Raw genomic sequence first — 26,192 nt, 5'->3', positions numbered from 1 at the left:
CAGGTTACAAAGGACATTACTTCAGCTTCTAATAATGTCCAAGCACATGTTTCATTATTTAGATGAATAGAGTAAGGTATTTCCTGCTTGTATGGTAAGAATCATTTCCTGCTATACCTAAAGCCAAGATATTCATTAAGTCTGTGATTTTTATGAGTTAACAGAAAGCACTTCAGAGGAAATAAGAGATGGTGGAAAGAGCTGGGAGGAGGACGATATGTCTCTAGCTCTAGTATGCCTGTACTTATGAGGCCATGAATGCTTGAGTTAGCACCTTTTCCTTTACTAACTTATCTATAAAATTGGCATATCATACACCATCCACTTTCTCCTTCCATCATCTCTTTCTATAATAATCCTGATTCTCCTGTCTTTTCATGAGACTGATTATTTGATGAATAGAGAGGTCATCCTCATCAATAATTAATATTTGTATTATTCACTTAAAAACTTCAACAGCTCTCTAAAATAGATATGCTTTTACTATTTCATAGCTATGAAAACCAAGGCCAGAAAAATTGGTTAAGTCACAGAGGCAGATCTTGGACCTAGAACTTCTGTCTCAAAAATCTGTAATTGTTCTGTTATATCAGGTTGATTCACTGCAAAGAAATCACCTCACTTTAACACTATATGGGTTTTCTAAACCAGGACCATGCCTAGTAAGAAGTTCCTGGGTTCTCAAAAGTAAAAATTAAACTATCAAGCTACCTTACTTAGATTAAGTAAGAACAAATAATTAGAACAAATTATTTTTTTTAAAAGAAGCAGAGCAAGTATTTCAACAAGATCTGTTGGCCTCCAACACTGACCCTTCTTATCTACTGTACTATCTTATCTGATACATTAAAAATTGGAGGAGAGGGCTGGGGATATAGCTCAGTTGGTAGAGTGCTTGCCTTGCAAGCATAAGGCCCTGGGTTCAATCCCCAGCACCAGGAGGGAATAAAAAAAAAATTGGAGAATTAGCACAATAAGAATTCTAAAACATAAACTTCTATGAAGAACAGCTTAATCTGTATAATATGAACGCATATTATGAATTTTTAGGTAAGCCTCTTCCATATGTCTCATTTTCATCAGCTCTGTAGTGGAGAGACTAGGCCCTCCCTGTGCTGTTGTCATAGGAATGAAACAGTGCATAGAAAGCCCCTAACGCCTCGCTGGCGAGTGGAAACTTATAAACTTTTGCCAACGTGGCACAGGCTCATATTGAAGAAAATATTCCATTTGGATGTAGATTCCCAAAAGCTGTGTAGATTTTTAAAAGGTTCACACTTCTGATCTTTATAGCAATCTGAGGGTAAATGCTAAACCTTGGGCAAGAATGGGGTAGGGGATAGGGCTAAGTAGTATATGGCAAATATATTGATGACCTCTCAGTCCCCTTCCCTTCTCAGGCATGCTATGGTTTGGATATGGTTCCTCAGGGGTCCAGGTGTTGGAGGCTTGATCAGTAGGGTGTCAGTGGAAGGTCACTGGGGGCAAGTCCTCAAAAGAGATTAAGTATTTCTCTTGGGACACTGAGCTAATTCTTACAAAAGGGTTGTTATTTTCAAAAATAAAGAAAAGAAAGCATGGCCCCACCCACCTCTCTCCCTCTCTCTCTCTCTCTCTCTCTCTTTACTTCCTGGTTAGAGATCAATCCTTCCTCTGCATGCACTCCATCATCAGCCACCTACCACTGGGCCAAAGCCTACACCATGCCATGTGGACTTTAATCTTCCAAGTGGGCTAATTAAACCTTTCTTATAAAGTTATCCCACTAAGGTACTTCATTATGGTAATGAAAAACTGACTATTATATGGGTTAAAGGCAAATTGAAAGCTGCTCCATTAAACTAAGTTGTTAAAAGGAAATAAGCAAGGTAGACAAGAGAGTGATTTGGTATGAAATTACATATACACATCACTATATGTGCCCTTATAACAAAAGAATGGCAACAATCAAATGTCCCCCAATCGGGACTGAATAGACTATGATCCTTCTGTGCAACTGAATGTTGAATAGCTATAAAAATGGACAAGGTCTCTGTTCTGCTGTGATGCAGAGCAAAGTGTATATGGCTTATTATTCTTAGTATTAGAAAGGGAAAATACTAATATGAAATACTGTGCATATATTACATATAGTACATACATAAAAACACATTTACTTACATGTTCCAAAACAAAAGAAGGCTAAAGTAATAAATGGCTTCCTAGAGAGGGAAGGAGACAATGGGAGGAAGTCAAGATGGAATGAAAGTCTCTCTGAATGTACTGTTTTATGGTTTTGATTTTCATATCACTTGAATGTTTCATATCATTTACAATACACCTTTAACCTAAAATATAAAAATGAAGTAATCCTTAAAAACTGAAAACAAATTCAAACAAGTAACTTGACAATTTATCAGACATATGCAAAAGAGGAGAATTGTTTCAAATAGTGTCAGGACATAGTATTTGCATGTTCACAGTAAGAGACAGGCTTCAGAATAAAAAGAAACGAAAGAAGTTTAAAGCTGCAATTAGTATTTCCTTATTGTAATAATACCAAGAATTTGTTTGAAACTATTACACCCACACAAACTTGGATAAAGTAATTATGTTAAGGTCATTAGGAAAAATGACCTTCAGTGTTAGAGGAAAGAGATTACAATATACCCAAGAAGTTCAGCAGCAACATAAAATTTAAATTTGAAGTATAAATATCAATGTAAAGTCAGGAGTTTTCTCTCTTTTATTAAAAAAAAAAAAAAACGAGACCTTATAGCAATGAGCACCATTAGTGTCCTGATGGTGATTTCCAAATATCATTTTCCTTTTAAAGAAACTAGGATACCTTGCAGACATACGGCTGATCCAGGTCTAGGGTAGGAAATGTGTACAACCAGCAAGGCATCTTTTGTCATGCCAGAAACCTCAAAGACTGCTTAGGTAGTGCCAAACGTGCTAACTTGAAGAGGTTCCCAATGACTGAATGTCTGCAAAGGATTAAAGTCCATAAAACTTATTAAAAATCATGAGTTTCTATAATAACATAGTTTTTAAAATATACTGGTAACCCTAAAAATTTGCTAGGCTATCATTTTTTCACTCTGAAAATTGGTAAATAAAGAAAGAGAATTTCAAAAGAAATATTGGTCATCTGGAAAACTGGCCAAACAGGAAGCTGGGCATTTGGTGAATTGATTGAGAGCAATTCAAAGAGATGGAAAGAAAGATTTGCAATTCACTTTGAACATGAACACAGCTACAAAACACCTTCTTGCTGACTCCTGCCCCAGAACATTCCTACTACTTTACTCTTATGATCAAGACTAAAATAGTTCCCTCTTAAAATTTCATTTGCATGTATTATTTCTCTTAGCAGGTGGGGTTTTTAAAACGCCTTCAAGTTGCCACTCTAAATTAGGTTCAATGCAGTTTATTTTAAATCAGACAACCTAATGAGACATTTTAATAGAGATTTAAATGTAACACAGATGTCAAAACAGACAAGGGAGAAAAGGTAATTTTACTGAGCATTTACTATATTTACCAACTGCTTTAAGATACACTTATCTCATTTACTTTTTTGCAGCAATCCTAGGAAATAAGCACTTGTTTTTACAAATGAGAAACTGAGACACAGTGTGGTTAACATCTAGTTAAGTGACAGGCCTGGGATTCAAAGAGGAGTTTGTAGACCACACTGGGCCACTCCCAGCAAAAGAAAACAATGTCAATATTGACCCCAGGCTATGAGTGCCAGTGAGAGGAAGTGAGTACCAACAGCCCCCTTGAAAGAAAGTAATAGAATTCAATGGGGAATGTGAGGAAATTGCTTATTTGGTACATGTGGCCTTGAAAAACATTATTTAATCTAAGATTTTAGAACAAGAAGAAATTATGGAGTCCATTCTACTCCAAGTTATTGTTTTCTAGATTAGAAAACAGACCTAGAGAGAAAAACTGAAAAGCCTGAAGTCACAAAGTGGGTTAGTGACATGAAGGCAAAGACCCATGAACTACTAACACCCCAGGACCTGCCGGGAGCTGTGACTCCAACTGTCCTGGAATTGGCCTCAGCTGTTCCATTGATTAAGAAAATGTATCTGAAGGACACTGTCTCCCAGTCAGATTGACTAATAGGGCTTGCTATGGTTTGGATCTTGAATGTCCCCCATTGGTCCACCTGTTGAAGGCTTGGCCCGCTGCCTGTGTGCTATTAGAAGGTGATGGAACTTTGAGAGGTGGGTTCTGGTGGAAAGAAGTTAAGTCATGGAAGGCATGCCCTTCCACAGGAGTTAGAGACCCTGACCCTTTCCTGTCTCTCCCTGTGCTCCTGACCACCATGAGGTGAACGGCCCCCCTCTACCACACACTTACCATAATGTACTGCCAGGCTACAGTCCCTAAAGTCATGGAGTCAACTAACCAAGAACTGAAACTCTGAAACCATGAACCAAAATAATCCTTTTCTCCTTATAAGTTGATTATCTCAAAGTATTTTGTCACAAGAAACAGAAAGTCAACTAACACAGTGTTGCTCTAAAACCACGGGTCAGACAAGTTTTTGGATGGTTCTGGTTATTGATAGAAATAAGCATGATGATTTGTACCTGAGCTCACGAAGTCCCCTGAAGAGTTCTGCTATTTTAAATATAAAGGTTTTTTTTTTTTTTTTGTTTTTTTTTTTTTTTAAATACAAAAGACTCTAGCCAAGACATCATTTTGGATTTGATGGTTCCAGGGTGTTCCATGCTGCCTGACAGAAGACAGAAAGTGGTGCTGTCACTCATATCCTGAGGGGGAGTTGAAGTCTACCTCTCTTTTTTAAAAAAATTTTTTTGAGTTGTAGATGGACATAATACCTTTACTTTATTTATTTTTATATGATGCTAAGGATTGAACCCAGTGCCTCACATGTGCAAGGCATGTGCTCTGTCACTGAGCCACAACCCCAGCCCAAAGCCTGCCTCTTGATATGCCATACCTATGGCTGCCAAGTACATCCTCACTTTAATGCTATTGCCATATAGTAACCCGTCCTTCAATGTCCACGTGTCATCTTGGGTCCTCTGAGTCTTCTTTAGCAATTGAACTCTGTTTAACTACCATCTTTGGTGTACTGGCTAAGAACCCGCCACATGATAGGTACTCAAACATTTCTTAAATTAATCGATGAATGAAAAAGTAAAGAGAATCTGAGTGTCCTGACATGGTCCACTATAACCTTTATAAAAGTTCTCATAGCATTGAAGAAAAACAAATGTAATTCAGTGTGATAAATATCTCTCTGCCCAAAAGACAAAGAGCCTGTAAGTGTCACTTTTAGTTCCTAACAGCCTCTCTTCCCATCAAGATTGATTAAAGTTATGTAAGTGAGAAGACTCCAGCAGCTGCTACAGAAGGTGGATTTGCAAATACCATTTGCATCTTGCAGAGCACACTGGATTTCAGTGTGGTACCAGCACAGGTCTCAGGGTCAAAGGTCATCACCCACCTTGGAAATGGCCTGTGATGCTAAAGCACATTCATATCTAGAAGGAAAGCTTAATTTCAATGTTAAAAAGAAAATTTAAGGTTAGGGATATAGCTCAATAGTGGAGTATTTGCCTAGCATGCATGAGCCCTTGGGTTCACTCTCCTGCACTGGGGGAAAAAAAAAAAAAACCCTATACATCCATTTATAAATATAAATTTTGTACTAATGTAAATTAGTACAAAATGAATTTTTAAAACTACACTTATAAAATGGAATAACTAGTACAGAAAAGATGTGGATGCCTTCAGAAGAATGAAAGCACATTCACAGATTTCTTGCATCTAAAGATAGAGGGATTCCCAAAGGCTATAATTTGAGCTGCACAGCACAGGCTCAAATCTCATCAACAAAACCAGAAATCAGTAGCTGAAGGCAGATGGCAAATATTTGGTTATTCAGACCATAATAAAAAGTATATATTTTTTTAAATCATACTCCAATCTAATCGCTTTATCACAGAAATAGCTATCTTGATTCTTCTATAATGGAAAAGCAAAACAGAATTTTCCAAGGCTACTTTAAAACAAACTAATATCTAACTCTCTGATTCTTAATGCCAAACTAGGATATCCCAAGCAAAGCTGATACCGAAAAATCACAGGCTTGAAAAAAAGAATGTTGTTGACAGAATGTTGTTGAATGTTGTCTCAGCAGCAGAGGCAGCTATAGAATGGGTGGGAGGACAATATTAAAACCATCAGAATATTGTTTCTTAGAAATAATGGGGGAAATCAGTGAAATGATAATACATCTATTTAAACTTCAAGTAAAATCATGAATTCATATTTATAGACCCCAAGGAGTACAGGACTTTAACATCTCTGGTTTTACCACTTACTATTTTGCCATTAAGCAAGTAACTCAAACCTCTCTGAACTTTTGGTCCCTCCTCTAAAAATAGGCATAATTAATAATACCTACTGCATAGGCATTGAGTATATGGATTAAATGATGTTATCCATATACAAATGCTTAGTATTTTATACTTAGTAAACAATAAGTGTCAGCAGTTATTTTATTATCACCATTATTATTACAGAAGTTTCATTCTTAGACCTGTTCAAGTTGCATGACTTTAAATGTGAGGTCTCATCATAAATAATAAATAATAATTTTCTTTCCTATAATTTATTATTGCTATATTTTCCCATTTATATTGCTGAAACTATTTGAGGTAAGGTAAGTCAATCAGTATCCAGGACTTTATTTGTTCCTCGCAACATTGACACATTGACAGGGGAAAGATTATCCTCATTTGATTGAGTTTATGAAGTGACATGCCCAAAGTCATGCAGCTAATAACCAGCAGCAAAAGGATTTAAAACCACACTGTCCAAACTCTACTTAAAGGTTTTTCCCATCATTAGAGTATTTTCCAAAATATCAACTTCATAATATTTAATTCCAAGCAATAAATGTGACCCTAAGTAGGTCAGCAGGAAGATCATGAATAGGAAGTGTACTTTGTCACAGATCCACTGTTGTGAAGACACATATGCAGGAAGATGGAGGTGGACGAGTGCTCTACCACTGAGCTACATCCCCAGCCCTGAAGCCTGCCTCTTGATAGGCCATAGCTATGGCTGCCAAGTACATCCTCACTTTGATGCCATCACCATGGACTACGGTTTTGCAGCTATGTCCCCATCAAACACTAGTATCACCACCTCCCACCAAGGCAAACATGTCCTCCAAAGCGATTTCAGTGTATGTGGAAGGTCCCAGAGCAGATTTCCCACCCCAATGCCTGAAGCATCTCCCACCCCACACCAACCACTTGCCTTCCCTGTCCCCTGTATCTATGACCTAGCGAGAGATTTTATTTTATCTTTCCCTGTAGCTTTTAACTTGGCTCAAGCTGGTCCTCTATTGGGAAGAAATGCCTCTCCTCCCAACTCCAAATGGAAAACTTTGACTTTTCTTTAAAAGTCTGATTAAAAGGCATTTGCTCCATGAAAAGCATCTTAAGCACACCACCCCACCAGCCAAAATCATCTCTGGAGCCCAAATCTTCTACTTGTTTATTTAAACAGCTTTCCCTGGCATGTTTCATGAGCTTTCTCTCCTCCCAGATCTTAAGTTATTACAGAAATTACATTCTCAGACCTGTTCAAGCTGCATGACTTTAAATGTAAGGTAAATAAGCAACTTCATGCCCTGGATCAAGTCTTTACAGTTACTCAGCCATACACAAGCTTAGGGCTGGCATCGGACAACTAAATGAATGACAGCGATCAATGGCCTGTCTTGTGTATGTGTCTGGGGTTTCTTCTCTACTGTTCGTGAGTAAATCACTATGGATTAGGTATTTATCCAAATATTTTAAAAAATTAAATGAGAGGCTGGAATGTGGCTCAGTGACAGGGACATTGCCCAGCACGGGCTAGGCCCTGGGTTCAGTCCCTAGCAGTGCAAACGAAGACGAAAAGTGGCTTGAACTCAAAAACTTTGTCAGATAAGAAATTAAAACTATTGTCAAATCTTTTCAAATACATTTCTTAATTCTCCATTTCACCCTATGTGCATAGGAAAGGATTCAGAAAACAAACGGTCTCAAATAAGTGCTTAAAAAATAAAAACTTGTATTCAGGGTGTAAGAAGGATTCTCTTGACAAAAATTTAGAAAGAAACAACAGGAGTTTTAAAAAGAACTATCACTCCTGTTGGATGTTACTCTAACAGGCCACCTGCTACTCTTGATCAATCTGAATATCTCTTGACTGTTATTATTTGTGGTCTATCTGAAAGGAAAAAGAGAGTATCTGAGCTAGGATGAAAAACCTTAAAGAGAACACAGTAAACTATGACACATTTCATGAATTGCATGGGCAACAATGAAGGAAGGAAAGAAGAGGGGAGGAACAGAAGAACGGAAAAAACTGTGGACTAGAAAATGAGAATGGAATTGTCACTTTGTGATATTGCTCCAGTCATCCTGAAGTTGTATCAGGGTATGAACACAATCTAATTAGCCCCCTTCAGTCCTGCTCCATTCTGACCAGGTGGGCCACATTTGTTGCCTGCTGCCTTGAACATACCACTGGGAATTCTGCAGTCAAACACCCCAGGTCCAGCTGAACTCCATTCCATTCTTTTTTTTTTTTTTTTTTAAGAATTACTTTTTTAAACTTTATTTATTTTTATATGGTGCTGAAGATCAAACCCAGTGCCTCACACATGCTAGGCAAAAAGCTGTACCATTGAGCCACAACCCCATTCCCTCTATTCAATTGTTCTACAAAGAATTGTCTTTCTACCCTTTGCCTCTACCAGTAATTAAGAAATGGCAGTATGAAGATTCCTCAGAAAACTTGGAATGGACCCACCTTTTGACCCACTCCTTGGTTTATACCCAAAGGACTTAAAATTAGCATACTATAGTAATGCAGCCACATCAATGTTCATAGCTGCTTAATTCACAATAGCTAGATTATGGAACCAACCTAGATGCCCTTCAACAGATGAATGGATAAAGAAACTGTGGTATATATACACAATGGAATATTATTCAGCCATAAGGCAGAATAAAATTATGGCATTTGCAGGTAAATGGATGGAATTGGAGAATATCATGCTAAGTGAAATAAGCCAATCTGAGAAACCCAAAGGCCAAATGTTTTCCCTGATAAGTGGATGATGATACATAATGGGGTGGAGGGTAAGAGAAGAATGGAGGAACTTTAGATTATGTAGAGAGAAATGAGAGGGAGGGGGCGCGGGGGTATGAAAGATGGTGGAATGAGACAGACATCATTATCCTCTGTACATGGATTACATGAATGATATGAATCTACCTTGTGTACAACCATAGAAACAAAAAGTTGCACCCCATTTGTGTGAGAATCGAGATGGTCTATAAAAATAAAAAAAAATAAATAAAATAAAATTCCCATCTACAATAACAAACAAGCAAACATCAAGATTTGTGAATAACCAGTTCATAGTTTTCTTCATGAAAAACTTGTACTTTTCCAAGAGAGACCAGCTGAGCTTCAATACAATCAATACTGTGCCTCATACATAGTAGCTGGGAGTCCATGGTAATTGAGGATGAAGGAAACACTAAAATCTCATGTGCTAACATGGAAATAAAGATACATTTATTTGCAAAAAAAAGAAAAAGAAAAAAAAAAAAAAGACTTCTAAACCATTCCGTATATTAAGGTCATGAGAAGGCAGACCATTCAGCATAATTGATTTATGTAAACCAGTAAGTAACATATATCTCATGGTTATAGAACTCTGTTAGTTAAATTTTAAAATGTCTTACTTGTTATTAAAAAAACAAACAAATAATGCTAGTCTAGGTCAGATCAGTAACCTGCCTGCCTCCTGTTGTTTCTCTTTCTATCTACCTTTTTTTTTTTCAGTATTGGTGAATGAACCACCCACCCAGGGGTGCTTTACCACTGACTTGTATATCCAGCCCTTTTTATTTTTTTATTTTGAGACAGGGTCTCATTAAATTGCTTAGGGACTCACTAAGTTGCTGAGGTTGGCCTGGAACTTGTGATTCTCCTGCCTAGGCCTCCCAAGTCTCTGGGATTAAAGGCATTTGCCACCCTGCCTAGCTCTCTTTCTTTTTTCTCACTGTAATCTACTTAAGTGGGGAAAAGGCCAGCAATTCCTCTTCATCTACATTTTCTCTCCTAGAAACAATACAACTTGATAGTAACAAAATAGTACCCACACATAAATTCACAAGAAAAAAATAACAGTGATAACATAAATATTTTCATTAATACACCTAGAGGAATAATTTAAAACAGCAACTCAAGATATATTTTTTAATTAATTAAAAAAAAAAGAAATGACCTTGATCAATGTACATTCAAGATGCTTCAATTCCTGTCTGGTTCAGCATGGCCCCAGTGCCCACCCCACTAGTCCTGGGGTCAAAATGGCACCTTTGGAGGGAAGTGGGATGTCCTAGACAGTTCTGCTCCCTAGTGTGGTTGGAAAGATGACTATGACTATGATTCTCAGAGTCAAATAAATCTGGAAAAGTCTCTGGTCTGAATCTTTCTCTGGGAGCTTCACAATGCCTATAGGCATAATAAGGGCAACCAAAAGACCTGTGGCAAAGAACTCTGTAACACTGCATTTAACTCAGCAAGTCCCAAAGTTTTACTCCAACACTTCTTTCTAATAACCCTTTTAATATTGAAATTTAATTTGGGAAATGTTTGACACTACCTTTAACAGTTAGTGGTTTGGAAACTAAGTTTTAAGGCTACACTCAGTTTCAGTGTAGAATCTGACCAAGAATTCTGATGAAGAATCGTTGCTCAACAAAAGATCAGCTAAAGAGTTCAACTAGAAATAGGGGGTTTCAATTTTCCAACAACAAAACTGTAAAATCACCTGGAAATTTTACTTTATTATTATAGGAAAACTGTATTTTTGAAACCAAGATAGAGAAGATGAGAATGGAATACACACTTCGTGACACTACTTCATATTTACAATGGTAAATATGCTTCACATTTACAATGGTCCATAGCAGTATAATCTTTATAAAATGATTCTCTATCACAGACCTACAACCCAATTTTATGTCTTTATGTGTGCAAAATGAAGCAGAGAGCAAAGCAATTACCCAAATATTATAAATCAACTTCTCATTCTACAAGGATAAAATTTTGCCTGTTAATTTTCAAATAATTTAAGCTTACTGTGTTTGGGAGCCCAAGTCATCTTGAAAGTCCTCATTACTCTATACTGTTTAAATGTACTTCATTAATGAATTGAGCCTTTAGGAAGATACAGTCATGTACTGTCTTTAATATGACTAAGGAAATATCTAGAATATTATATGACAATAAAAATTCCCCAATATCTTAGAATTAATGTTCCCGTATTTCTAGTTCTGATATATACTAGGAAAAAAGACTTGAGTACTAAGTACCATGAGTACCTGTATCAAAGATTCCTAAAAAGCAGTTCACCCAAATAGAAAGCATGTAAAATAAAATTTATAAATTTACTATTTAACTTCAAGTATCTCCAGCAATTCAATTAAAAACTGTTTACATTTATGAAGGAAAAATCCTGATCACATGGAACTAATCTGCATTTCAGATTACCAATTTTTTAACTTAACACTTACCAATATTTTGACAACACTTTGAAGACCCAGGCCAACCCATAAAAAGATCTATTCGAATTAAAATTTGGGTGCTGTTGCCTATTTCATTTCTTAAAATTGAGAACCATAAAAACATAAATTTGTTAAATTCTCCCTTCTCCAGAACACAGTTGGTAAATAAGTCACATGGTAATACAATATGAATCAAAGAAAACACATTCCAGGATTTCCTCCTCCTAAAATCTGGGGGGACAGGTAGCTGGTAATGAACTTGTTAGGTTGAACTTTCTCTTCACTCATCCCATTCAGGTTAGTGGTCAACATGACCATGTTTTCAAGTAGCCCTAGCGGCAGTGCCTTACCAGTGTAGATGCTGGCATTGGAAGCTGGGATACCAAACTGTGACTCGATGAACTTGGGAATGAAGGTAATGAAAGCAGTTACAATGGCACTCTCAGCTGTGTATGACAAACTCACAAAAAGGAATGTCATGTTGCTTAAGATCCTGACAGCTGCTCTTGGTAGGTCTACAAAATGACAAAAATGACAAATGAATGTTATAAACAATGGATGGAAAACAAAATAAAACTGAATTGTTTTTGAAATGAACTGCAAGTAGCCATTCAGCAATATTTGCCACAAGCGAATAAAAACAGAAAGATCTGATGACGATTAGAAAACATCCCCTTGATTAAATAGGGTTGGTTTTGGTTTGATGTTTTAATTATCAACCAGAATAGGAAATAACACGCCTATAACGATACTCACACACAACTATCCTTACAAGCAGTACCCAACCTATGACTCCTATTTCAAAATCTTTTTAAACTATTTGTATTTTTCATTGATAGAAAACAATTATTTTCCATTAAAAGCTCAAAGTCCATTAAATGTGTGAAGTACCTGCAGAATAGTCCTAAATTATAGTTACCAGTTCACCCAATCACCATGCCCCTTACAACACACATTTCTAAGTTGACATGTGGTTGACCTCACATTGAAGATGCCCACAGCAGAGGAACAGGAAGGTGACGTCAGACACCTGGTTCTCCAACCTCACTTATGAAACAGGAAAAAATCATAGCTAAAGAAACTGAAAATATCAAGGCCATCAAGATCATACACTTCCAGGTCCTTTGGATCAGAAAACAAAGAACCATGATCTCCTCAAGGGGAAGAAGAACCCAGAAATGGTGGCTTAGCACCTACTAGGCCACTCCTCAAGAAAGAAAAGTCTCATCCTTCAGTCTAGTCATTTAGTTCACAGAACTTGATATATAAGCAAGTATTTTCATTGCAGCATTGTTTATAATAGAAAAATTGAGGGAGCTAAAGATTCATTAATGGGAAATGTTTAAATAAATTGGGCACAGTGATATGATAGAATACTACATAGTAGTTTAAAATGACACAGAGCTGCATGTTCTCGCACAAAAGAATTTCAAGAAATAGAGTTATTAATGATTAAATCAAGTTGCAGAAAATGTACATCTATATATATTCACAAAAATCAAATCAAAATACTGTATTTATATGTGGTCAAATATATACTTCTTAATGCATATCATATCCAATTCTTAAGGGCTTAAGTTGTAAGAACAGGAGTAAACTGGGAAAGAGAAGAAAAAAAGGAAATTCTGTGTATGTATTTTGTATTTTTTGCATGTTTGTAATGTGAATTAATGCACATTAATGTAATCTTTACACCTCTTCATGGAAAAAGTAAGATGTACCATTTTTGACAAAGTCATCTCAGAAAATAGTTATCCCCTTATACTCCAACACAATACAGCAATTTCACTTAAATTGAACTATGAACTAATTCATAGCCTCTTATTCACCAGAATCTAAAACTTAAAAAGTCAAAACTATTTGCTATAGTCACTTAAAAATTTAACATTCTATATCTTAATTCAATTTTTTAAAGTTTTGCATTTTGAAAGAACAATTAAGATGCATACTTTATTTTTTTAACATGGATAAACACACCAGAGAATAAAACACTTCATATTACTAACCAATAATTTCATTCAAACACTAAATTAAAATGTCATATCCAAAATTTTAAAATTAGAAAATTATTACCTGTCTGCATTTAAAAATTAACATTAAATTTAGTTAATATATTTAAAACCAATGTGTTGAATCAAAAACATTGGGAGAAATATAAAATTTTAAAAAATTAATACAAAAAATATGTATCACATACATATTTTAAAAGATACTAGTTATGTTAAACTGGTTTCTCACTTAGACCCACTTGAAACAATAAAAATAGGCTTGAAGTTTCAAACTATTTCTAAAAATAGAAATAGTTCACTCTTCTCTTTCATTAAAAAACAGTCTGCTTTTTATTTAAGATAAATTTAGGCCGAGCAGGGTGGCTGGCACACACCTGTAATCCCAGGGGCTCCAGAGGCTGAGGCAGGACGATCTCAAGTTCAAAGCCAGCCTCAGCAACTTAGCAAGGTGCTAAGCAACTCAGTGAGACCCTGTCTCTAAATAAAATACAAAATAGGGCGGGGGATGTGGCTCAGTGGTCAAGTGCCCCTGAGTTCAATCCCCGGTACCACCCCTCCACCAAAAAAAGATGAATTTAGAAAAGTTCAGACTTTCAAAAACTATGTTAGCAGTGCTGGGGGTTGAAGCCAAGGCCTGGTGCATGCTAGTGCCCTACTCTGAGCTACATCCCCAGCCCAGTTCCTTCTTTCTTCCACCCTCCTCATTCCCTTTATTGGGACTGAACTTTCAGCCTGAATACCCTGCAGGAATGGAGGGCGCAGGTCCAGGGTTGTACCTTCAACTGGTGGCACTGGGTGTTACCTTATATGCAGAGAGAGTGAGCAAATAAATACAGATGAATAGGAGTCTGTTTTCCAACTGCTGGAAGAGAGTTACAAATACAGAAAAGTGGACAGTTCAATATCAGTTTGGAGCAGGAGGTATTGTTATGAAGTAATTAGGTGGATAATTAGATGATTAGATAAGACAGACTGACGGTGATAGATGACAAGATTGATTATATAGATAGGCTAGATAGATACATAAAACAGATTTATTGACAGGTGATAGGTGATATGTGTGTACTTCCCAACTCTGTCTGCTAACAGGTCTTAGAAGTAATCACACTCTGATAGGAATGAGCTCATTTTGTACCCATTTCTTGGTTTCTAGAAGTCCTTTTCCACGAAAAGAAACTAGAGAAATATCTAACTTCAGAATTGAGGCAGAGAAAATGCAAGCTGAGTTTGGGAAATCTTGAACAAGAAGTAAAGAAGCCGGGTGCAGTGGTGCACACCTGTCATCCCAGGGACTCGGGGGGCTGAGGCAGGAGGATCAAAAGTTCAAAGCCAGTCTCAGCTACTGAGCAAGGCCCTAAGCAATTTAGCAAGAGCCTGTCTCAAAATAAAAAATAAGAAGGGTTGGGATGTGGCCCAGTGATTAAGCACCCCTGGGTTTAACCCCAAGTGGCAACCTGGGACAATCTGAACTCAATGGATGCTAAAAGCAGTCAGTGAAAGTCTAATAGGAACAAGATACAGTTAATCCTCATTATTTATCGATTTCATATTTGCAAATTCACCTACTATTAAAATTTCTTTATAGCCCCAAAATTAATACTTAAAGCACTTTTACAGTCACACTCAGGGTGGCAAAAACTGGAGTTGTCAACTCATCCATTGTGCCGGGCTAAACCATAGCAACTTTCCTTTCCCATTGTTTCAGCTTACATAGAGTAAGTGAGGATCCTTTCCACAATATAGTCTCATATCTTTCTCTTGCTTTCTGTTAGTGACTTGTTTATTAAATGGTTCCAAGGATAGTGCTGCCCGTGCTGTCTCGTGTCCCTAAGCACAGTGTCTGTGAGGAGCTTATGGAGAAACTGCATGTGTTAGAGAGACTTCCTCTAGGTAGGAGTTACAGTGCAGTCAGTGGTGAGCTCAATGCTAATGAAGTGACAATATATATTCAATAAGGGGTCTTTAGACAGAAGCATACGTAAAATACGGTTATATCAGTTGATAATTATGTAGCGACAAGAACCCAACTCTATCTCCCTGGGAGTGATGCTTCAGTATTCACTAATTCAGGATTCATGATGACTTAGTAGAACATAACTGCCACAAATAAAGAGAATCAACTCAATTTACAAAGCTTCAAAATAGTTCCTAACAAACTATTTATAGATTATTTATTGATTAATAATTACTTTATACTTATTAACTTAAGCATGGAGAAAACAAGCAAATGTGATTCTATCCAGTGATGGAAGTTAACCTAACTGACGATAAGGTCAAGTCATACTCTCTGCCTCTGTTATGATACCTGAGTACAGCATCATTTTGGTGGGAGATCTGTAAAAGACAAAACTCAGGAAAGGACATCGGACCTAAATTCAGGAACATTCTATGAAGTTAATGTCTCATACTTCTTAAAAAGCTCAAGGTCATGAAAGACAAGCAAAGATGAGGAACTGATCCAGACCGACCGAAAGAGACTAAAAGACACAAAAACTAGAAACAAGGGGTGCTAGCACACACCTGTAATCCCACCACTCAGAGGGTGGAAGAAAAAAATTCACAAGTTGAAGCCAGATCTGGGCAACTCAGCAAGCCCCTGTCTCAAATTAAAAAAAAAAAAAATTAAAAGGTTGGGGATATAGCTCAATGCATGAGTCCCTAAGTTTAATCCCCAGTGGTCCAAAACAAAATAGCACAAAAACTAATAAATGTGACCCTGGATTGGATCTTGGACACAAAGAACATTACTGGGATAATCAGCAAAATTTGAATGGTGCCTAGGGTTTAGATGTCAGCACTGGTTCAATATTAAGTTCCCATTTTTGACATCTGTCCAGTGATGTAGGACAGAGTCCTTATACTTAGGAAACAGAAGAACATCATGTCTGTGACTTCCCAGAGTGTTAATGGTTAAGAAATCATTATAGGGTACAGGATAACCAGAGCTCTGTGGGTTATTATTCTTCAGGCTTTATGTAAATTCAAAGTTATTTCAAAAACATAAAGTTTAAAAAAGTAAGTTAGCAAAGAAGTTGCTAAATCTACAGCTTTACAACCAAATACCTCATTTTTATGCTACAGAATATATTATATTGTAGATCAGTTTCTCAGTGTCACTTAGAATTGTGTCCTTATAAAATCAAAGATGAGATAAAAAGCATGATAAAGGAGAGGTGATGAAATAACGATTATCATTTTTTGATCATTTAATGCTAAGAAATCTTATAAATTCAATAATAAGGGTAGGCTGACATTAAGATGGAGAAACGCCTTAAAACAGTTATGCAGCAGGAATAAAATTCCATTCAAAGCAGCAAATTCAAGAGAATATAATATAAAGAGGATTGTACTTAGAAATCATTTTTAAAAGAAGTATTAATCACATTGGCAGATCCTTTGCTCCAAAAAACATCATCGGCATTGCAGGTGACCCCCTCATCCTGTGCACCTGGACCTGGTGTTAACATTGCACTTCAATCACAAGAGAGTTGTGTTGAGATATATTTGATGTGGTCCCTCCCAACAACCTTGCAAACCTTTATTCAGAGTTTCAGAAAATCTGGTTTGAATGGTGTGACAGGATTCTTGTGGAAGCTGATATCTGACTGAATCTGTCTCATGGGGGCAGAGACCACAATTTATTCTTCTCCAAAGCTTTGGAGATCACGCTGTGATAGGAGGCAGCAGATATTTGTGTCTGTTATTTTTTGACCCCTAGGCAAACATGCTCCCGCATATATGGATGTATTCATGCTGATTCATAAAATAAATCTACCATTTAAAGTATCTATTAATCCAAGGTCTTTGGAAGATAACACTTAAGTGAGCATTCATTCCAGCAAACCTAGGAGGTGCATTCATTTTCAAGCAAGCAAAGGGATGAACTTCCTGGGAGGTTATTTAGCTTAGTGAGAAATGTATCCCCTGGTGGAGAGGGGTCTACAAGCACCTGCCACGTGAAAGCCCTTTCACCTGTGGTTCCTTACACAGAAGTTGGAAGGTTTTTATCATGTGACCTGATATCCCACAGTGAGCTGACTGGAGCAGGGGAGGGGGCTGAACTCAAAGGTGCAGGCAGCCAGCAGGCAGGAAGGCCAGGAGAGGACTGGGCACCCCACGTGAGCAGACAGGCCAATCTCTTCACTTGCTTCCCTTAGAGTGTCCACACTTGACATGCAAAGGAAGGACTGAGAGAGTATGAGTGCCTTGAGTGAGAGACCAAAACAAAACAGCAACAACAACAAAAAAGATATGTTTGAAAGACTTTCCCACAAGGGCACTGACCACACATAAGAGCGGAAGGCCCAGCTACTATAAACTCCACCTCGTGTGGCAGGCCCTGAGAATGGGGCTCCTGCTGACCTTCCAGTCTGAAGTCCTGTGATTGCCTGACCACAGGATCCATCCATGGCAGCAATCCTTCTGTCTCTGTGCTGCTTAGAGTATCCCCCACCAGTCTCCTTGGCAAACGTCAGACTCATCCACATGGTCTCCAGATTAGCATCCACTCTTTTAGGGAACGGTTCACAGCCCCACCAGACAGACTTAGCTCCTCCCATTCTACTTCCAGGGCACTTGATCCAGTCATCGATTCCAATGTCACTGTGTGTGCTTACTATCTGTTCCCTTTAAGAGACAATAAATGCTTTGAAGGCAGGGCCTTCATATATTTGTACATATTTAGCTCCTGGCCTGTGATAGGCACTCAGAAAATGTACTTCAAAGGGGTTAGGGGCATAGCTCAAAGGGAGAGTGTTTGCCTGCCATGCACAAAGCCCTTGGTTGAATTCCCAGCAAAACACACACACACACACACACACACACACACACACACGCACACACACAAACGTATATTCATATATTCCTGGAATGCATTTATTCATTAATATTCTTTAGTACATCACAGCAATAATTTGTACTAAAAATAACCTAGCTGTATACTTGTGAGAAAATGAAGTCCATTCCACAGATGAGCTATTCCCTCCCACAGAATGGGTTTGGTATTAACAAAGAGTCATAAGATGAAGAGTGGCTCACAGTGGTGGACCCGCTGAAAACACTGAAAGGTGGAAAGGACAGGATGCATGGTTCTTTTCAAAGCATGACTCTTTAAAGCTAGAGAATCCTTACCATTAAGGATTTCAGATAAATAAAAATTAAAATGCTAATAGGAAGAGAAATATAATAATCACTTATACAATATTTCATCTATTCAGCATGTTTGGGAAAGAAGCATTTCATATGCTTGAATTTTTACATAACTGAACAACTGCCTCTTGAAAGTAAAAACATCTTAAAAGTAGTCGATACATTCACTGATATCACTGACAATCCACATCCTAATTTGACATCTTCATGATTCAAAATTGTAATTATGAAAACTGATTTTCATATATTAATTAATTTTAGCCTTTTATTTTCTGACTTTTTTTCTGGTGAATAGAAAATTCTTTCCCCACATTTGTTTGTGTGTTTATTTTTACTCACTGATATTCCCTTTCATCACAAACTTTTCTCTGTTACATTCTTCTAGCATAAGCCATCCATTTTGTTCCTTTGACATTTCTTCCTAATCTAAACTGGGTAGAATGAGAAGCTGCTTGTTTTATTGTTATACCAAATACATGAATTATTACTATGAAGCAGTTGACTAAATGGTATTACTGGAAACTTATATTTCTACCCAGGTATAAATTATAAACATTACATACCAAATACACATACTGACTCCTCTCAATTGTTTTTGTAATATTCTGACATAGATGTCTTCAGATATATAATCTCTTGTAGAGAAAAAAATTTTCAAGTTTAGCTGCCCATAAAGTGTATATTTATGTTTAAACTCACATAACTAGGACATAACTGAGATGAGACTCACATAACATAAAATAAACTTTTTTGTCTACTTGGATTTTTTGGGGGGGTAACTGAGGATTGAATACAGGGGTGCTTTACCACTCTGTTACATCCCCAGCTCTCCCCACCCCTCAGCTCTTTTTATTCTTTACGTTGAGACAGGGTCTTGCTAAGCACTGAGGCTGGCCTTGAACTTGAGATCCTCCTGCCAAGCTACTGTGGTTCCGGGTATGTGCCGTACGCCTGGTAAAGCAAACTGTTTCAAAGTGAATAATTCAGTGGTGTTCAGGACACATATGCAACCACCACCTCTAACTAGTTTCAAAGTACAAATGCTTTTCTTCTATAAAAAATTTAACTGTTTATTTTCAGGAATAGGATTGGAATTTGCTTTTGTTTTATTCTTTACATATTTATGTACTTTCTAAATTTTCTACCATGAACATATTTAACTTTTATGATCTTAAAAGAAAATAAAGAAAAACACTGCAATTTTAAAAGGATGTGGAAATGTGTCATTCCCAGGAGAAAGATTCCCTGACTCAGGAAGCTAACCTATACCTTCCTTCCTCCCCTTTCTCCCACCTTCCTAAGAATGTACATATCTCAGTTTCAAGACTAAACAAATTATATTGTGTCTATCTTCCCTTTTGCCTCCCTTCAAGAGATAGGACTGTAACTTTTCATATATATATCCCAAGTTCTTAGTCCTATCATATTTACCCAATAAAGATATTTCAGAGAGAGAGAGGATTTAAAAAAAAAAAAAAAGAGTGACTTTCTTAAGATAGATACTGCCAGTCACCAACTCAATACTTAAAATGATATTTGGGGGACCAATATAGTCCTTTCCTAAAAATCTTAGATACTGTAATCCCAGTGGCTCAGGAGGCTGAGGTAGAAGGATCCCAAATTCAAAGCCAGCCTCAGCAATTTAGCGAGGCCCTAAACAACTTAGTGAGTCTCTGCCTCAAAATTTAAAAAGAAAAAAATATATACATATATGGGCTGGGGATGTGACTCAGTGGTTAAGCACCCCTGGGTTCAATCCCTGGTACCAAAAGAAAAAAAAAAAACTTAGATAATGCCAATGCCTTGCATAAAAGAACAATTGAGAGCCAGGCACGGTGGCACACATCTGTAATCCCAGCTGTCAGGAGGCCAAGGCAGGAGGATTGCAAGTTCAAAGCCAGCCTCAGCAAAAGCAAGGTACTAAGCAACTCAGTGAGACCCTGTCTCTAAATAAATACAAAATAGGGCTGGGGATGTGGCTCAGTGGTTGAGTGCCCCGGGTTCAATCCCTAGTACCAAATAAATAAATAATTGAACAAACAGATACATATGAGGCACAAAGGCCAATTCACATCAGCACAAAGAGACCAAAAGTAAAAGATGGAAACAACCAGAGTGTAAAATTGGTGCTATTTAAACAGTTGGGATTTTTGTTGTTATGTTATGAAATAATGTGATACCACCAAAATACAGGGTGCTCATTTTAAGTGATTAAAATTTTTTTCCATTTCTTTATTGGGGCACTATCGCTGTACCTAATGGTGGAGCTTGTTGTCACATATTCCTTCATGCGCACAATATAAAAATGCAACGTGGCCAGTATCACTCCACAGTACTTCCCATTCCCCTCTTCTCCTCCCTCTCCAGGTCCCTTTCCTGTATTCAACTGATGTCCCTTTGATTTTCAAGAGAACCCACACACACCGTTCTTTTCCTTTTTCCTCTCTAGCTTCCACATAGGAGAGAAAACATACCACACAGGGTGGCTCCCCAAGGCTCAGGAAAGCCCTCCTGAAGCCAGGCAGAGGGAAGGTGGTGGGAAGATGGCAGAGGAGCTTTGCGTGAGGATTACATTTGAACAAGGCCCGCGAGAGGATGCTCTGGTTACATACACATACTGTTCTACACCCATTTGGGACTTTTTTATTTTCTGTATTTTATAATGTCTTGTCATCTTAAAAGGCTTGCTGGCCCAAAAGAAGGCCCTTTCCAGGGCTAGCCAGTTCTTAGAGGCAGGACAGGGCCTTGTGGACAGGCAGCATCTTACATAAGCAGACCCACCAGTCCCAAGTCTGTAGCCCCCACCACCACCTTGTCCAGCTCTCACCACCAAGCCACCAGATCTGGTAGCGCCAGCTACCAGATATCTGGAGACCCCGCTATACTCCACACCCATTGACGTTACTCAAACCAGCCAACCCCAAGTGACTTCTCAGGGAAACCCCATAAAGAAATTGGCCTCACCCCTACTTCCTCCTCCTGACCACACCTGGAACTTCCCCTGTGGCCCTACATGGCCCAGCATGGCCCCTTCTCTTGGGAAGCTTTTAGTAGCATTATCCTCTTCATGTCACCACCATAAATTAAAATCACATGGGTCTAACTATAGAATAACTTCCTTTAACATCTCTCCATAAAAGTCCTTGATTCCCTTCTTTTAAAGTATTTAATTTTAACTTAAGTATTTAAAGTATGTCATTTTTCCCTGTATGGCTGGCTAACCTTTTAGTTGTTATCATTTGGACACTTTAAAGCCCCCCGATACATCAAAAGGCTGGTGGGAATATCATCCCATGCCAGGAAAACCTTCAGAACTTCCTTTGTGGCCAGTGAGACTTGTGTCATCCCGTGTGTGTTCTTGGGCATAGAGCAGGTACAACTCTTGCCTGTTGCTCAGGAGCACCACGTTATTTTTAGCCAGTCCTTTCTGTAATGGCAAAACCAGTCTCTTGTCATATTCAGCAAGGCCAACACAGGACCCACATTGTCCTCGCTTCCTGCTCATTTTCTACAAAACTAATTATGCCATGAGATATCCCCAAGCCCAAGTCCCCACAAAAGTATTCCAAGTCCTTCCTCCCCTTCAGAATGCACTGGTCAACAGCATCTCTGCTTGCCTGGAAAAGAGCAGAAGGAACTAGATGGCCCTGGCACATCACAGTCATCTCACAGGTTAGTCTAAGGAGTCCTGAGCCACTTACTATAGACAGGTGGACAGAAGGGCAGCAACAGGGAGAAATACATCCTTAGTGGCTACTGGCCACAAGACTTCCTGCTCACTTAAATCCAGCACTAGTGAGTATGTTCTTGCATTTTCTAAATGGATACTACACTAATGATTAACCCGACAGCTACTTTGCACCAAGTATGAAGAAAGATCTCTTCAGTCGGTGGGAGCAGGCCTGTTATCATTTACTTTGTACCTCCCGAGCTATATGTCCAAATGTAAAAGTTTGGCTTACTGCAAGAAAACAAACACAATGAAATAAAAGTAAAACAGAAATGAAACAAAGAATAAGAAGCAGAGAAAACATAAACAGAGCAGACCATGAAAACTGGAGAAAGGAATTAGTCTGACCATAAGACTCTTCCTGAGTTTCAGATTTGACTGAGATTCCTGGCCACCAAAGCAAAAAGTTCTATAATCATCTTGATCAGAATTACAGAAACTTTCTAATTTCTTCATGGAAAACAAAGCTTTTCCCAACTCTGCTTTAGAGCAGTGGCTCTCACATTGTGCTCCCTGGACGTGCAGCATCAGTATCACCTGGAAACTGTTAAAATGCTAATTCTCAGGCCCCAGTCCTAATCCTGATCTCCTGAATCAGAGACTGTGGACTAAGACCAGCAACCTGGGTCTTAGGAAGCCTTCCTGGTAAGGCTAACATAGGCTAAGTTTGAATCACTGTTCTTAAGAAACGGGATTTTATATAGAAGGCACTGAGCAATGATCCTCTGGCAAGTAAGGAGAATGAAGCAACAGCCTTCACTGAAAGTTGCAAACCTAAAACTGAAGTGCAGTTCAGCAAAGACAAGAGGCGAGAAGACAGATAATGTGGCTCAAGTTGTGGCTTCTGGTGATCCCACTTTGCTGAGTCAAAAATTAGCCTTAAGAGAGTCCATGATATACTTATTTTAAAACACCTAGCAAAAGTGTTAATATTCTTGGAAAATACAAATTCAGAATTTATTCCTTCTGCCTCTCTCAACTATCTGGCCCCCATTATCTGAAACCCTAAGATCATCAATACCTACCCCCTATTATCATTCCCTGACCAGTTGTCACATCCTACAGAAATGACCTCTTTCACAGGGCACAGTGACATGGTACACGCCTGTAATCCCAGCAACTCAGGAGATTGAGGCAAAAGGATCACAAGTTTGAGGCCAGCCTCAGCAACTTAATGAAACTCTAAGCAGCTTAACAAGACCCTGTCTCAAAATAAAAAAAATAAAGGGGCTGAGGATATAGCTCAATGGTCGAGTGCCCCGGGTTCAATCCCCAGTACCACAAAAGAAAAAAAGAAAGAAAAAGAAATGGCTTCTTACTTCCCTTCTCTCATCCAAGAATTCATTCATTAAATATTTATTGAGTACTGGATTTTGGTATCCAAGAAGGGGTCCTGGACCCAATGCCCCAGAGATACCAAGGGACAACTGTGCCTCATAGGTTAGTGATGAGTGCTAAGGAGAAAAATAATGGAGGGGAGGAGGTAAGACCCATCAGAGGGAAGGTTGAAGTTTTTTAATCGGGCGACTAAGGAAGTCCTCACTGAAAAGGTGTCATTTAAATAATATAATCAAAGAAAGTGAGGGGGAAAACATTCCAAGCATAGAAATGGCAGGTGCAAAGGCCCAGAGGTAAATACATGCCTGACACGTTTGAGGACCAGCAATGAGTTCATCGAGGTTGAAGCAGAATAAACAAAATTGACTAAAAGGAGGTGAGGTTGAAGAGGTAGGCAGCGTTTAGGTCAGGTAGGTCCTGTAGGGAGGGGACTTTCCTGTAAATGAGACCCAGAAGCTCTGAGCTTCAGAAGCCCTTTGGCTGCTGTGTGGAAATCAGCAGAAATGGGCATGGGAGATACAGACGGACCAGCATAGCAGGACTTTCCTACTCTTCTGTTCAAACCTCACTTGGGCTCTGTCCCAGCTTTCTTCCTGGACCCCCTCCTTCCATTTCACTCCTTTCTGTCCCTCATCAACCTTTTGGAGTGCTGCCAAGTGCTGCCACCCCCTGCAAATTCACTGAAAGGCTTAAACGCATAATCTCCACAATATGGGCCCCACCTGCCCTCCCAACTTTATCCCCACGGTCCCTGCTACACATACTCAACACACCAAGCACAATGAACTTATTCAGCATTTTCAAATATGTTGGCACAGCCACCTTCTGTCCTTTGCTCTCTCTGCCTGAAACACTCCTGCCACCCCCTCTCTACAGGATCCACCTGACATCCCACCTGCTCCAGGTAACCTTTCCTGATTCTTCAGTTATTTGTTCCCTCACTGGCCTTCAGGCCTCCACACCATGTGTCTGTCCTTTTTATGGCCCTTAAAATACTTCCATCTGTGTTTGTCCTGTCTCCCTTAGTGGACTCTGAGCTCTCTAAAGACAAACATGGTTCACTCATTTTGTAACAGCCATTGCATAGAGAATGAAACCCTCTGTAGGATGAATACACTTAAAATTTAGTGATGCCAACATCCTCCTGTAATGAACACAAATCTGTAACTTTCAATGATTAACTTTCTTTAATATCAGTTCATGGCCTCAAACTACCTTATTTAGTTAAGATATAAATACATTGCTCTCTCACACTGACAAAACTCTAGCAGAGAAGCACAATCTGTTATGTTTTATGCCCCATGAATAACACTATCCAATTAAGCTTAAAAGATTGAAAGCAGACGCAAAAAGAAAATTTTTCTTATGGTTCACTGTCACCAAAAGTTTTCTATTATAGAAAGATGCCCAGTTAAATTTGGAAGGCTTTAAAACACTGAACCTCAAGCCACGGGAACATTGATCCGCTTAAATATTTTAAGTGTTTATTTTTATTGGTAGGATTTTGATGGAATCAATGTTAATCTCTTTTTGGAAGGGTAATGCAGACACACTGAGAATTCGACTTTTCCCTTTGTGGTGTAACACAGCCTTATTCCTGCATAATTTATAGTAAGAATCTGGAAACACTGAGTCAGATTTTCCCATCATCTGTCATTAAAATGTGGAAGCAGGAAGTGGAAAGTACAGTGTTTTCTTCCAGCATCTCAGCAAGAGAACTTCCAAAAAGGGAACCATTCTAGCAAGATGTGCTGGTTCATGCCTGTCATCCCAACTACTTGGGAGGCTGAGGCAGGAGGATCGCTAGAGTCCTGGAGTTTGAGGTCAGCCTGGGTAAGAGTGAGACCCCAAAACAGAACAAGTAAAGAAACAAAGGCGTCATTCTATATGACCCAAATCATTTTCTTCTTAAGGAAGTATATGTCACTAACTTCACCATCTTTCCATCTCCTCTTTAAAAGAGCTAGACTCAATGTCCGAATTTCACACAAAACCTGAAGACCAAAAGAAGCCCTGATCCAGAAAACAGAAGGAAAATGAGGATCTGGAACTCCAATTCAGACTTAACTCTGGAACTCCAACTCAGACTTAACTCAAAAAGAAATCTTAACAATCATTCTTTAAGGGAAGATCTTAATCATGAATCTTGGCTTATAAAAATTATATAAATATTGGAATAATCCTTGGGGATTTAATTTGTCCCTTTGAAAGTCAGATTCAATATTAGACTGTTACTTCCTATAGGTGATTAGGATTCCATACTCTAAAGGAAATCAATGTATACAAGATAAATGTGAATTCATTTTAAATAATGTAATTGAACAATATTCCAAAATCATCAATACTGTTTGA

At 38.3% G+C, this 26,192-nt stretch overlaps 1 protein-coding gene across 3 annotated transcripts in view; it reads right to left on the bottom strand.

The window, feature by feature from the left end:
- Window positions 1–26,192, bottom strand: part of Slco5a1 (solute carrier organic anion transporter family member 5A1) — a 142,234-nt gene that overhangs the window by 43,823 nt on the left and 72,219 nt on the right. For 2 of the 3 annotated variants that reach the window (XR_007104849.1, XM_047523677.1), the window contains exon 5: window positions 11,966–12,130. The exons of the other annotated variant lie outside the window; for it this stretch is intronic. Coding sequence is in view for 1 of the 2 variants with exons in the window: in XM_047523677.1 (XP_047379633.1) it covers window positions 11,966–12,130 (165 nt within the window). In the remaining variant the exon portion in view is untranslated. The remainder of the gene's footprint in view (window positions 1–11,965; window positions 12,131–26,192) is intronic. 3 annotated transcript variants of the gene reach the window in all.

Source organism: Sciurus carolinensis, chromosome 1 (genome assembly GCF_902686445.1).
Source record: "Sciurus carolinensis chromosome 1, mSciCar1.2, whole genome shotgun sequence".
Classification (NCBI taxonomy): Eukaryota; Metazoa; Chordata; class Mammalia; order Rodentia; family Sciuridae; genus Sciurus; species Sciurus carolinensis.
Note: the sequence above shows the minus strand (reverse complement) of the source record. Positions and strands in the feature narration are given on the sequence as shown.